Source organism: Lipotes vexillifer, unplaced genomic scaffold, assembly GCF_000442215.2.
Source record: "Lipotes vexillifer unplaced genomic scaffold, Lipotes_vexillifer_v1.1 scaffold90, whole genome shotgun sequence".
Lineage (NCBI taxonomy): Eukaryota > Metazoa > Chordata > Mammalia > Artiodactyla > Lipotidae > Lipotes > Lipotes vexillifer.
This window is the reverse complement of record NW_006782310.1, coordinates 585,381-599,850: the sequence shown is the minus strand read 5'-3', so window position 1 is coordinate 599,850 and position 14,470 is coordinate 585,381. Positions and strand designations below refer to the sequence as shown.

The 14,470-nt window shown below is 38.5% G+C and overlaps 1 protein-coding gene across 1 annotated transcript in view; it reads right to left on the bottom strand.

The window, feature by feature from the left end:
• DSG3 (desmoglein 3) overlaps positions 1-14,262 on the bottom strand; it is a 29,546-nt gene extending 15,284 nt beyond the window's left edge. The window contains 7 exon segments of the mRNA XM_007455236.1: positions 288-416; positions 1,275-1,441; positions 3,096-3,240; positions 3,829-3,984; positions 5,638-5,769; positions 6,292-6,327; positions 14,215-14,262. Of these exon segments, the coding sequence (XP_007455298.1) occupies positions 288-416; positions 1,275-1,441; positions 3,096-3,240; positions 3,829-3,984; positions 5,638-5,769; positions 6,292-6,327; positions 14,215-14,262 (813 nt within the window).
• Positions 14,263-14,470: the final 208 nt, after the last annotated feature.

Genomic DNA, 14,470 nt, shown 5'->3' with positions numbered 1-14,470 from the left:
AAAAAAAAAAAAAAAAAAAAAAAAAAAAAAAAGCAAACTTTAAGGCTCACTGGCAGGTTTTATCTAAATGAATTATATTCGTTCTGAATGGCATTAGTCATTAATTCTCTAATTATGTATTGCCTCCTTGCTGGTTACTGAATTCTTATATTTTACAATAGCTTATTTTAAAAGAAAAGTGCAGAGAGCTTAAATAAAAGCCAGCAAGCAGGCAAATCCTGGATTAGGATGGCAAGGTATAACCTAAAAAATATATAGAATTATTTTTCAAGGAATGAAAGGCACACCTGCAATTCTGTGAAGCTTGGGATATTATCGTTGACATCTTTCACTTTAATGCTACATTCACATTGTGCTGCAAGTCCTTCTCCATCTTTGTCTGTACCACTCACAACCAGCTGATACATGCTAACTTGCTAAATTTGGAGAAAAAAATAAAGAAAAATGATTAATCTCTAGTGCCAGAGATACGAATGACAACTACTTGCTTCCTATGGGAAGGAGGTGAAAATATTCAAGTTCATGGTTCATTCTCTAGAAGGACCACACGCACTTCATTGCCCATGATAGAGGAGGTATGTGGGGGCTCTGGATGGTTAGGTGGAAGTCTTTATGAGGCTAGTACAGGTTTTCTCTGAGCTTCTTAGGGCAGGATAGTACACTTAGAGCAAAAAGGGATAATGAGGATGGTGGGATGTTTATCGGAGGGAAACTCACAGAGCTTCCCTGCTGGTCTGTTTGGAAAATCACTTGTATAAAAGTTACACAGAGTCTGACGGGGTAGCGTGCATTGATGGAGATGTGGTGGTAGGACAATGGAGCAGAGAGAGGAGGAGGATTCTTTAGTATTCCGGAAGTAGGGGTAGATTTGAAAGAAGTAAGGAGAAAAAGCACGACACCAGAGAAGGCTTTACTCCAGATAGAAATTTCTCCCTCCATCTAAGAAATTTCCTTCTCCTCCATCATATGAGGGATTAACCCCAGTTCAGTCTCTGTCGTGCATGCAATGCCTTCCCTTACTCCCCCGCTTTAACTCCCACAGGTATGCTGATACTTGTTTCCTTAGGTACAGTTGATTGCGCAGGTCTCAAGTACACATCCCACCCCAGCAGAATCACACTAGGATGCAAGGAGTTTCCCCAGATTGGGCCACGTGAGTCCTGGGAACCTCTATTCCCTCCTCCTTTCATTCTCAGGTAGAAAGGAGTCACCTCTCTTAGCATTCTTACAACCGAATCCTGAGTTACTGAACGCTCCCCAGTGCCTTGCTTTACCTCTCGATCAAGTGAATTGGTCAAAGTGTGGACTTCCCCGGTGTGTCTGCTTAGGAGGAACATGGGTGTGCCTGCAGGTTTCTGAGAGATAATTTTGAAGGCAATTTTAGAGTTCAAGTTGTTTGGTTCATCTGCATCTGTGGCATTTAGGATCATCACCAGTGAGTCTAGGAATACGGAAGAAGTTTATTAAAGAATATGTAAAGATTGACATTATGTTCACATGAAATATTCAGCACAATTTCAAACTGATCTTTGTCTTTTAAGATCTTAAAACTAGAGGGCTTCCCTGATGGCACAGTGGTTGGGAATATGCCTGCCAATGAAGGGGACATGGGTTCGAGCCCTGGTACAGGAAGATCCCACCTGCCGCGGTGCAACGAAGCCTGTGCGCCACAACTACTGAGCCTGCGCTCTAGAGCCCACAAGCCACAACTACGGAAGCCCGCACGCCTAGAACCCGTGCTCCGCAAGAGAGAAGGCACCACAAGGAGAAGCCCACGCACCGCAAGCTGCTCTCCGCAACTAGAGAAAGCCCGTGCGCAGAAACAAAGACCCAGCGCGGCCAAAAATAAATAAATAAATTAATTAATTAAATAAATCTATTTAAAAATTTTTTTAAAAAAATCTTAAAACTATCTGTGTGGCAGACCTACTGGAGAACGGACTTGAGGATATGGGGAGGGGGAAGGGTAAGCTGTGACAAAGCGAGAGAGAGGCATGGACATATATACGCTACCAAACGTAAGGTAGATAGCTAGTGGGAAGCAGCCGCATGGCACAGGGTTATCAGCCCGGTGCTTTGTGACCACCTGGAGGGGTGGGGTAGGGAGGGTGGGAGGGAGGGAGGGAGACGCGCAAGAGGGAAGAGATATGGGAACATATGTATATGTATAACTGATTCACTTTGTTATAAAGCAGAAACTAACACACCATTGTAAAGCAATTATACCTCAATAAAGATGTTAAAAAAAAAACAAAACAAAACAGTGTGGGGCTTCCCTGGTGGCGCAGTGGTTGAGAATCTGCCTGCCAATGCAGGGGACACGGGTTCGAGCCCTGGTCCAGGAAGATCCCACATGCCGCGGAGCAATTAGGCCCGTGAACCACAACTACTGAGCCTGCGCGTCTGGAGCCTGTGCTCCGCGCCTAGAGAGGCTGCGATAGTGAGAGGCCCACGCACCGCGATGAAGAGTGGCCCCTGCTTGCCGCAACTAGAGAAGACCCTCGCACAGAAATGAAGACCCAACACAGCCAAAAATAAATTAATTAATTAAAAAAAAGACAAAAAAACTATCTGTGCGCTAAAAAAATATTACATGTCACTTGCAATATCTCTTACTGTCTCTGTCAAGCAGGTGAGCTGCGCTGCCTTCTGTAAAAATCCTCCACTTCTCACTAAGCCTTGGTTGGTTGTGTTGAGGTTGGGACTATTTTCTCTTTATTTTTTCCCTTGCTGGTTGGCCTTATAATTCTCCCTTCCCCCCCATTATCCAAGTAGTGAGTGTATCTCTGTCCCTTATAATCTAAATAAGCATAACTGATGCATCCAGGTTGCCTAAAGCCACCTCCTTAGCTTTGTGACGAGGATAAGCTTTGACTTGATAACACAATCACGACTTGGAAATATAGTACACTGGCAGTGGACAAGTAGCTCAACCACAAATATTAGAAAGGAAGACTCAGGTTATCTTGATGAATTTTTCTTCAAAACTACTGATGAAACTAAGAGGATAAATTAGCTTGTAAAAATGATGTACTATAGTGATACTTGTATCTGAAAAAAAAAATTAAAAATGGTAGTTACTGCAAAAGACTTACTCGAAGCACTATTTTCTTCAATTTCACCCGTGAACATACTTTGTGAGAACACTGGAGCATTGTCATTTATATCTAAAATTTTGACTGTTAGTATAAGTGGTTTCTCTGCATCTTGTCCCAGGACACTGAGAGCACGACAGGTAATCTAGAAAAGGAGGGGAAATGTTAATTAACATTCTACAAACTTTAGTTTGCCTACTATTAAAACTTGTAGAGACAAGGCCTCTCCTGGCATGTACAGTGCTTTTGTGCAAAGAGGAAAAGTATTTCCCCAGAGAGGAGACAAAGCAGGAAAAAGTGCCGACTCTGGGTGTACCAGTTGGGCAAATTGCCCCTTCCTGCAGGCTGGTACGTGTCTCCTGGCAGCATGAAGCTCTTGGCAAGCAGCGTGCTGGAGTTGAGCGCTCATGCATCCTCCTGGGGTATTCCTTCAGGGGCACAACCATAAGGGGAGGCTCTTTGTGTTATTTGATTTTTAAATTTTTTGGCCATGCTGCGAGGCATGCAAGATCTTAGTTCCCCAACCAGGGATCGAACCTGCGCCCCCTGCAGAGGAAGCGCAGAGTCTTAACCGCTGGACCGCCAGGGAAGTCCAGGGGAGGCTCTTTGTAGAGGGACTAATATTGTTATTTGTTGGTGGATGGATTCATGCACTGATCTCTCTTCTAAATTAACCTCCTAAAGCCACTGTGCACCAGGGGAAGGGTGGCCGATATCGAGGACACAAACTTACCTGGAAGCTTGGGGTTACCTCACGATCAACTATGGCTGTTATGTTAATTTCTCCAGTGTTTTTGTCAACAATGAAGATTCCCAAAGGTGGCTGATCGATTCCTATTCCAGAAATGTGGTAGGTAATATTCTGGGTTGCGTGGAAGTCTGAAGTAATCTGTAGCCCAAAATACCGAAAATGTTAAGGTGATCATCACTCAGGCCTATTCCTTCCCCTCCTCTCCTCCATACTCTCAAGTCAGCTATTCATTTTATTCACACTTTCTTGACACTGTGCTGTTTCCTTTTTTGCCTTGATAGATAGTAGGAGTGTGAAATAAACGCAAAATGTTTGCTTCTGTTGACCACTATGGACCAGTGTGTTGGTAAATCATTCTGGCTTTAGAATATTTGCCCAGATTGTGGTCACCATGGTGATGTTGAAAGGTTGGGAGAAAGTCAAGGACACTTGATATTGACAAGGCTACTTCTGAATGCTCCCTTCCTTCGCAGGTAACATTAAAAAAACAAAAAAGACGTTTATTTTAGTTTAAAAAGGAGGAGCTGGAGAAAAAAAGGGAAAGGGATTATATAGTAAGTGTTAATATTAGAATGCATTGCTTTTATTATTATTTTTTAAACTTTTTAATAGGGAAAACTTCAAATATATTATAAAGTTAGAAGAGTATAATGAACCTGATATATCTCATCACCCAGCTTCAACAATTCTGAATACATGGCCAATCCAATGTTGACTCTCAACCATCTTTAATTATCTTATTGCTGTGTATTGGTATGGTATGATTTCAAATCCACTTTAAAAAGAAATCTAAGAATAAATTTGTTTTGTTCTAAGAGTGAAGTTGCTTACGTTGAGGAAGCTGTGTCAGGATGTCGTCATGGACATCCGTGGCTGTCAATAAACAGTAGCTCAGCTATTGGGGAGCAATGTTTGGGGCTTATTGATACGAACATGTGGAGCAGCCATTATGGCTGGGGGACATTTAAGCTTTAAATATCAAGAGATTATGAGGACCTCTTGAGAGTGTTCAGTCTGGGCAAGGCAACTCTTTGCTGACCTAAATAGCTCTCTTGAAGACGTTGGGGCATTATTAGCTCCTGCCTGGGCAAGGGAGCTCTTTGCCTGGCAGTGGTGAAAACCACGATCTTGCTTGCCAGTACCACCGCCTCTGTTCCCTAGTAACGTGCTCTAGTGATAAGGGACTTGTGTTTTTGCACTGGACATCAGCTTGTGGTTGACTAAACTGACTCTCCCAAGAACCAACTCCTAGAAAAGTACAACTCAACTACATTTGTACTGTATTCCTTTAACCTCTCCCTTGCCTGGAACAATAGTGTGATTTATCTACTTGTGGTTAGGAGTACGGTATTTATTGGTTTATTGAGAGACATTATCTTATATGTTATTGGCTTGTGAAATTATTATAACTCCTGCAGTGAACCCGTGTTAAATAAATTACTGATAAAAATCTTATTCTCTGAGCATAATTTGCTGCCCCAAACAAAGCACTTTCCATATAATTTTTCTATTTGTTTGCTAGAATCTGAATCCAAAAAGGTTTATCCGTTGAAATTGATTGAAATGCCTCTTAATTACGTTTTATTACTCTAGAAGCTATAGCTCCTTCATCTGTCTCTCTTTTAAATTGTTATTACTATTATTACTGTGTTTTTTGTTTTGTTGAAGATACCAGGTTATTTGTTCTGTGGACTCTTCAGTCTGCATTATGCTAATTGGAATTGCCGTGTTATTTTAATTTACATCTAGTACATCTATTCTGAAAACATTACTTCTGCTCATAAGACTTACTGTGGCAATTGGATTTCTTCTCGAGTTGTCTTCTTCTTCTCTGCAGGGTCTTGCAAATTTCACCCATTCACGTTTGTATCTCCTTTTGCCTTGTTGTACCGCTGTCTCATATTCTTCATGTTGTCCTTTTGTCTTATGGAAAAAGGGATTCCATTTTTATTATGCACATTGTTGGAACTTTTTGCTTTGAGTATTAATTATAGACACCTAGGTTGAGGAGCCTCCTATGTTTCAAGATCTCTAAGACTGTTAAATATCTAATTTTCTCTCCCTCACACTGTCAAGCAAAGAAGAAACATTAAATAACTAGAATAGCTACAGAGCTATATGATTTTTAATATTAGCATTTAATCATATTTTATATTTTCTATATATATTCCACAACATCTAACTATTCTGTGCATAAAAGACAGGTTTAACGAAAACCTGTTGACTTATTTAAGATACAAAGAATGCATGAGATAAGTTACAATAATGACACTTATTCTTGCTAGTATTTAAATATTATTAGGTTAGCAATTAGAATTTTAATTATATTTTCACAATTAAATTATTAAATAATTTAAAACATTAAATATTTATTTTTCCTGAGTACAATTTTAATTTTTTAACTAAACTATTACTTTAATTACAAAAAACTTTTTCATACTTTACCTCTATTCTCAATTCTCCATGAACCAAAAGGACCACCTGTAGACATTTAAATAAAGTCAAATTAAATGTGAATTCTTCAAATAAGTAATTATATAAGATAATAATCCTGGTTTTTACATTCTGCTGTTCATATTGTAGTTTGTTTCTATTTCAAAAGAAGTAGATTTGGAGATGCAGTATTCAAAGGACAAAATCCTTCCAAAAAAAAGAAAATACTCTTTGTATAAACAAGTTCGTTCAGTTCTTTAATCTGACTACAGCATTTCAATGATGGTACACAGGAGAATCTATTGGACTTTTCAAAATTCTAACAGTTGTTGCAGCAACCAGACATTTCTTACCTGGCTGCTCTATAAACACTTCCCTGGAGCTATGGAAGCTATTGCTTTGGGAAACAATGATGAGCATCATTGTGATAAGCTTCAGAAAGTGCCATAGGAGATTATTAAACGCCATGACCTACGCTACTGACTTGTACAAAGGCAATGCTGTATTAGTTAGTTGCAATTGCAGGGTAAGGCATTTTCTTAGTCATATAAGAGTGAAGAGAGTGGAAAGGAACTAGTCTAATTTAGAGAATGAAACGTAAAAGATCGGGATATGCTATTCCAACCACTAGTGTTGTTTTCTGTGGGACATGGATCTGCGCATCTCTGCCTTACTAGTTCAATTTAAATTTGAGCTTAATATTCATACTGATCTGAAAAAAACTAAAAATAAAGATAAAATGAAGCCAGGTGGGCCAGGGTCTTCACTTTCTCAAAAGCATACAGGACCTTCATCTGTGTCATTTTCCCCCTGGAATGCATTCTTCTTTCCCTTTACAGACTTAAATATTACTCATCCTTTAAGATCATTTCAAGTTCCAACAGTCTCCCTGAAACTGTCCTTACTGATGTCTCCTTTTCTGTGTTTGTACAACACATATTCTATAACATGCAGTTTCGCTCGTAATGGTTTACCATGATTTATTTTTTCTTATGGCTTTATGTGCATTGTGATATCGAGCCAGGAGAATTGCAAACTTCCCAAATCATTGCTTCTGTATTATTTTTCTTCTTGCAATTCGTACAATACCTGTCCCTCAGCAGATGTTTAACCACTATTTTGTGACTCACGGATTACCTAATCTGAAGAGAATCTGGTAGGGAAAAGACTGTGAAAAATAAATCAGAAGAAAAAAATGACTATTTTTCTGTGTCAGTTGCTATTCATAGAGCTTTATGTTTACTATCTCACTTAGTATGGCAGTCCTCTGAAGGAGATTCTATCATTGTAATCCTTATTTCATGGATGAAGAAATGGAGACATGAGAGAATGAGTACTTTGCCCCAACTAACAGCCGCAGGAGAGCCAGGATTTGAACCCCTGCAGCCTGACTCTAAAGCATGCACATCACCACTACACTAGATTCTAAACAAAGTCAGTGTAAATAAATAGAAAAAAAACTAGTCATAGAAAGAAAGTTATATGATAGTTTAGATTTCTTCCTGGCAAAGGCTGCAGTTATTCCTGAAACAATGTAGATTTATTACATTGTTTATTTTGGAAGGTTATAATAAAGAGGCAGGTCCCAGTCTGAACCAAAGGAATAATCATACCGGACATAGAATGCCAGGACCCTTCCATTCTAAAAATTTCAGTAAAATCTTTATTTCAAAGGGTGTTTTTTAAAATTGTCATGAAAAAGAACCATTACTTGTGGTTCTAACAGGTCTCAAAATGATTTTACAACTTTGCTGCTCTTTATTAAACAATAACATGAGTTACTTGGGAGAAAAGACCAGAGCAATGTAGTCATTGTACTACTTTCTCAGTTCATAAGAACAACTCAGCCACACGTGAGAGGAGGGATGGACCAGGCACAATGTCTTTTACAGGAAAACCAGAAAGAGTCATCCAGAAAATATGAATCATGTTTGTACTAGCCCCACGGAGAATGATTCTTCTAGTAGACGTTAAGACATGATTTCTGTTTTCCTGGGAAGCAAAGGAAGGACAAACCCTGAACTATGGAAAATGAGCATTGCAGACAGGTGTTTCTTATTTGTTCAATCATTTCATTGAATCAGAGCCCTTAGAGAAGTCACTCAGCCAGACCTTTACTGTTTCCCATCCTCTCTTTTAAAGTCAGGCCAACAAGAATGTTCTCCAATTTTAGGGAATATTGTGAAAATGGGATTATTTTTGTATTTCTAGGAATATGGGGCACTTCTGAATAATGCAGTGATCTTTATATATGTATTGAGACATATAATCATAGGCTTACATTATTTCGAATAGTGTTTTAAAAAATCTTTCCTATTTTAGTTCATTAATACTTATATGTGGCTACTTAGATGTTTTAGTTACTTTGTTCATATAAGTATTTTGAATATGTAATAAATATTTCAATAGCTTCTTGACAATGTAAATCAACGAAGTTTTCTTTTTTTGTGGCCTAGAGTCTAGGAAATACCAGTGTGGAGAAAACACTCCATATCTTGAGAATTTCTTTACTTTTCTTTCTTCCCTTTGTTTCCAGGTTATTTTTATTATTTTTTTTTTTTATTTTTATTTTTTTGCGGTACCTGGGCCTCTCACTGTTGTGGCCTCTCCCGTTGCGGTGCACAGGCTCCGGACGCGCGGGCTCAGCGGCCATGGCTCACGGGCCCAGCTGCTCTGCGGCATGTGGGATCTTTCTGGACCGGGGCACGAACCCGCGTCCCCTGCATCGGCAGGCGGACTCTCAACCACTGCGCCACCAGGGAAGCCCTATTTTTATAATTTTGACTACATGGTTTTTAAAGCATTGATATGGTCTAAATACCTTGGCATATGTAAGAATTAGAAATATTTTATTAAAAGCAAATGAGATTATTAGGTTAAAAAGCATATGACATAAAGTGATTTGATATTCACATGCCCTATTTGCTAATTAAAATGTATGTAGTTATATCATTAAGATTCCTATTGAGTATGGTAGGTCCACAATAAATATATTTTGAGGATATGGGTGACTGGATTTTTAAATATCATATATAATAACAATTGCTTTTTCCTGAGTTGGCCAAGGTTTTATTTAGAGTAATCTGATACTTTAGTGTGGGGAAGGACAGACTGTTAGACTGTGCATTGGATCCACAGAGCTAGTCCTAGCCAGGCTAGGGCATGACCACTCTTCTCAGAATGGGATAAGAATGGATCACACCCACTCCCCTCTGGGAAATTTATAGAATGAATTGGGTAATTCAAAGAAATCATTACAAATTTTAAACTTGATTTTTTTTAATTATTAATTATTTTTGGAAAAATTCATGGAATATATATACATAGGTTGGTGATATTATTTTTATAATTGGTTAAGTACAATGATTATTTATGTGTCAGATCATAGAGGTCATTCAATACATGTTGGAATAAATTTCATATGTACAATTCAGAAGAAATGAGTGATTTATATTTTATGATACCTCATAGCTTTATATATAGAGAGACTTTTTTAAATAAAAATTTAAAAACCTGGAAGTATTTTAATAAGCTTTGTATTAATGATGGCAAATTCTTTAATTGAAAAAAAATGATATATGTTTAATTACTTAAAAATTAATTTAGGAAGGTTCAATTTTTAATAACTGATATTTAGAATAAGCTCAATTTAGAAAGTTAAGCCTTGTATCATGACAGAGGTGAAAACAAATACCCATGGCTGTTTTCAAGAGCTCATTTTAAATACTGTGTAGGATGCAGTCAAATGTAGCAATAGAAAATTGGACACTGGATCCTGAATTCCTGAATTAAAATCCCAGTCTCACCATGTACCAGCTGAATAACTTGGGAGCATTACTTAATTTTTCAGTTTCCTCATCTGTAAAATAGAAATAATAATTCTACTTACTTTATAGGTTTGTTGCGAGGATTAAATGAATTAACACGTCTAAAGCATATAGATGATCCCTAGCCTACAGTAACTGCTTAATAAGTGTTAATTACTTTTGTCCAGACTTTTAAAAAAAGGTGTAAAAGAGCCACTGTGATATTAAGTGACCTTTTATTATTATTATTCATGTCAAGGCACGTAAGGACTTTCTCTTTCTTGAACATCAGAAAAAGACAAGAACCAGCACTCCACCATACAATTGAGTAGGTTGCTACTTGCACAGCTCCAGGGGGCACTGTTCACATTGTAGTTTATGTGAATGCCCTTCCTGGCATTGTGCAGTGTAAAGCCTGGCCAACTGTGCAGTGGCCATGCAAGAAAAATGTGCAAATTCAATTATTCATAGTATAATTATGGATAGTAGCCAATTGCCTATGTAATTCTTGTGATAAACTTCCCAAAGCAAGCCCTCACCTTAGGCTATCAGAATGACTTTTTTTTTTTTTTTTTTTTGCGGTACGCAGGCCTCTCACTGCTGTGGCCTCTCCCGCTGCGGAGCACAGGCTCCGGACGCTCAGGCCCAGAGGCCATGGCTCACGGGCCTGGCCGCTCCGCGGCATGTGGGATCTTCCCGGACCGGGGCGTGAACCCGTGTACCCCGCATCGGCAGGCGGACTCTCAACCACTGCGCCACCAGGGAAGCCCCAGAATGACTCTTAATAGGAAAGGAAGAGACAAAGGCTAAGAAGTTTATGAGAAACGTCATGGACATTGAGTGTTCTAAGTGAAAACCGGTTTCGGGTATTAAGTAAGTGGGAGCGGTAATAGGTGGAAGTAATGACATCTTTCCTAAGTTTTGCTCAAGTCAGGCAGGGCTGGCTGGAATTTCTTGGCAAGGTTATTCTGATTTTAGAATCTTAACTTTTGGAAAGGCTCAGGAGGAAATTAATTTTCATATATTTATTAGTACTGGATATTGGATTGCTTCATCAATCAAGATTCATCTTTATTACTAAAATATTACAAATAATAGGAATTAGAGTCTTACAAAGCACTTTATGTTTTCCAGAGCACTTTCCTGTGCACATTGCTCCTTTATTCTTACTATGGTCATTCTCATTAGTCAGGGGGATATGATTATTCTTATTTGACAGCTAAGGAAGCAAGGCCTGGAGTGAGTCAGTGGTACAGGCATAGAATGGAGTCTGTGACTTAGCTTTCATATATTACCTCTCTAGGCAACACTTGTATGGTCATAGGTTGGTGGCATTAACTCAAAACCTCCAAACAGGTCTTCCAACTTTCAGACCCCACCCTTTAATAACAAAAGATTTGCTTTCGCACTCCACAGTGCTTTTAAAAACATTGTTTTTTCCCATCACCAAACTATTTCGAAACTCTGGGTGGCTCCCCACTTCTAAAAGGGTTTCATTACCCTTCACAGAATGCACTTTTCAGTCTGACCCTCATCTGCCTTTTTAACTTCGTGTCCAGATTCTCCAATGCAGACTATCATTCCAGCCAAATCAGTGTGTCCATTGCCTCTAGGCAAGTGCCGTAATTGCGCCTTCCTTTGCATGTGCTGGGCTGACAACCGAAGATATCTCCCTGTGGCCCATCTATACTTATCAAAAAGCAGCTCAAATCTCACCTGGTCCATGGAGCCTGGTTTGCCTACCTCACCTCTGACTGACACTGCCTTCCACTAAGAGTAGACCAGCACCATCCAGTTGAAATATAATAACCACAAATGTGAGCTGCATATATAATTTTAAATTTTCTATTATTCATATTAAAAAGGTTAAAAAGGTGAAATTAATTTTATTAATATATTTTAAACTAATATGTCCAAAATATTGCCATTTCAATATGTAATCAACACAAAAATTATTAATGATAAATTTTACATTTTTTTTTATACTGAATCTTCAAAACATGGTGTATGCTTTATACTTAACAGCACATTTCAATACAGATCAGCCACATTTCAAGTGGTTGATAGCCACGTGTGGCTACTGGTTACCATATTGGAAAGAGCAGGTCCAGACCTCTCAGTTTAACAATTATGTATGAAGTTATATTGTTGTTTAAATAGCTTGTGTGTTTGTGTATGTGTGCCTGTTAAATTTTCCTGAGGGGAGCAAAATGTTCTAACCTCTCATAGCTTCTTCCATGACTAGCATTATAGAGGCACCGTGAGGGGAAGTTATAGTTGAGAGAGAGACCTCATTCAATCATTCATTTATCCATTCTTCAAACAATTGTGCATCCACTGTAAGACAGATATTATGGTGGGCATTGGGGATACAAAGAAGAATAAAACAGCCCTCAGTATAAGGATCTTACAGTCACTCCAGAACCAGAATGGTAACTGAGAGTGGTACATGTCAAAGCAGGGAAAGAAGCTCCTCTAAGCATGTGGCCGTCAAACTCCGTGACAACGCTATTCCGACATTCCCTTCCACATATCCCCTAGCTTCCCAGGTTGGTCATTGGCTTGGACAGATGGGTTATGAGGCTACCTGCAGTTCATTTAGTTCAGAAAGGACCATCTGGAAAAGTGGGGAAGTCATTACAATTGTCACATTTCTTTTTACAACGTTCCTGGGTCAATTAAATTCATTAGATTGCCAAAACAATTAGTTATACTGTCATAATAGAAACAGACTCAAACAGAAGGGTGTGATACCAATTTTTCTGCTTGACCATTGCCATGAGAAGGAAGGCTGGGAAACTGGTTCACAGGCAGTCTATTCTAATTTTAAACATATTTAATTTTTAGAATGTTCTTCCTTGAGAACTATCTTCCTATAACTTCTTGAAGTTCAATTATCTCAATTTTTTTAGATGAGGAAATGAGGGAAACTGATGTGTAGGCCAACCCAATTTATTATTGATAAAATGAGGAGTCAGTATTAGGAATTTAAAAATATTCATTATGGTATATTTCACTATTTTGATATCTTTGTGTAACTGATAATATTGTGACAAGTTTTCTTCTTTACTAAAACAACACATTTAAGGAAAAAACTAGTCTGTAACATCCAGGCTAGTGCTTTTTTTTTTTTTTTTTTTTTTTTTTTGTTTTATAGCTTTTTAAACTAGAGGTTTCATAAATACTAGATAATAAATACTTTTTTTTTTTTTGTGGTATGCAGGACTCTCACTGTTGTGGCCACTCCCGTTGCGGAGCACAGGCTCTGGACGCGCAGGCTCAGCAGCCATGGCTCACGGGCCTAGCTGCTCCGCGGCATGTGGGATCTTCCCCGACCGGGGCACGAACCCATGTCCCCTGCATCGGCAGGCGGACTCTCAACCACTGCGCCACCAAGGAAGCCCCAGGCTAGTGCTTTGCTCTCCAGATTCCACTTTTCTTTTATGTAATATTATATAAAACTTTCCCAATCCACAAAAGTATTACTCTTCTGAAAAACTGGCTTATAAAATATTCTGTCTTCTTTTGTACCCAAAGGTTGGATGTCTTTTGCACATAAAGGCTAAACATAAAACACTGTTTTCTTAGTAACCCTCCCAACTTCTCTAGAGTCAAACATTGTTTTGATTCTAATTCCATGGTCTTTGACTACTTAAAAACATGTCAGGTATCAAGACCAGGCATGTACAATTCTTAGCCATATGCTTAAGAGATATAAAACCTTGGAAAATAGAGCTTGTTCTCTTTTATGTGTTTTAGTTTGTGTATTAGAATAAAAGCATAAATAAAAAGATGAATAAAAGCATTACTTTGAAGAAGGTGTTGTGGAAAATAGACTTGAGACCAGGATTATTTAATTCTTTAGTTAATTATTTACCTAAAGAAATGCTAAATGCCAACTTTCAAATTCATTTCTATCATCTGCCTTATTTTCTTATGTGAAAATACAACATTAAAAAAAGCAACAAAAGGGGGAAATTGGTAATCTTTACAGTTTCATTTTAAAATCTTTATTTCTACTGAACTCTTTTTAGAATTTATAATAGGGATTCAGCAGTCAAATATAGCATTCTCTAACAAGGAGGGAAACAGGGAAAGTTTGCAATTATTAGAAAAAAATAGGACTTACCGTTAAAATGGCCAGAGCCCCTGTGGTTCTGTAAAGGAGCCAAGCCATTGTCTCTGATTTCCTTGGTGAACAAATCCAAGGGAGCTGCTGCTTTAGCCCTTCCAACCGCCTGCATGCGATGTCTAAGGAAAGCCCTCTCAGCGTCTCTGCTGTCTTCAGGACATCAAGAGTCTTCAGGAGTCTGCAGACAGCCTGTTATGCAGGTCCTCTCCACCCTAAACCAGAAATGCTTGCATCACTTTTGCTCCCAGGTAAA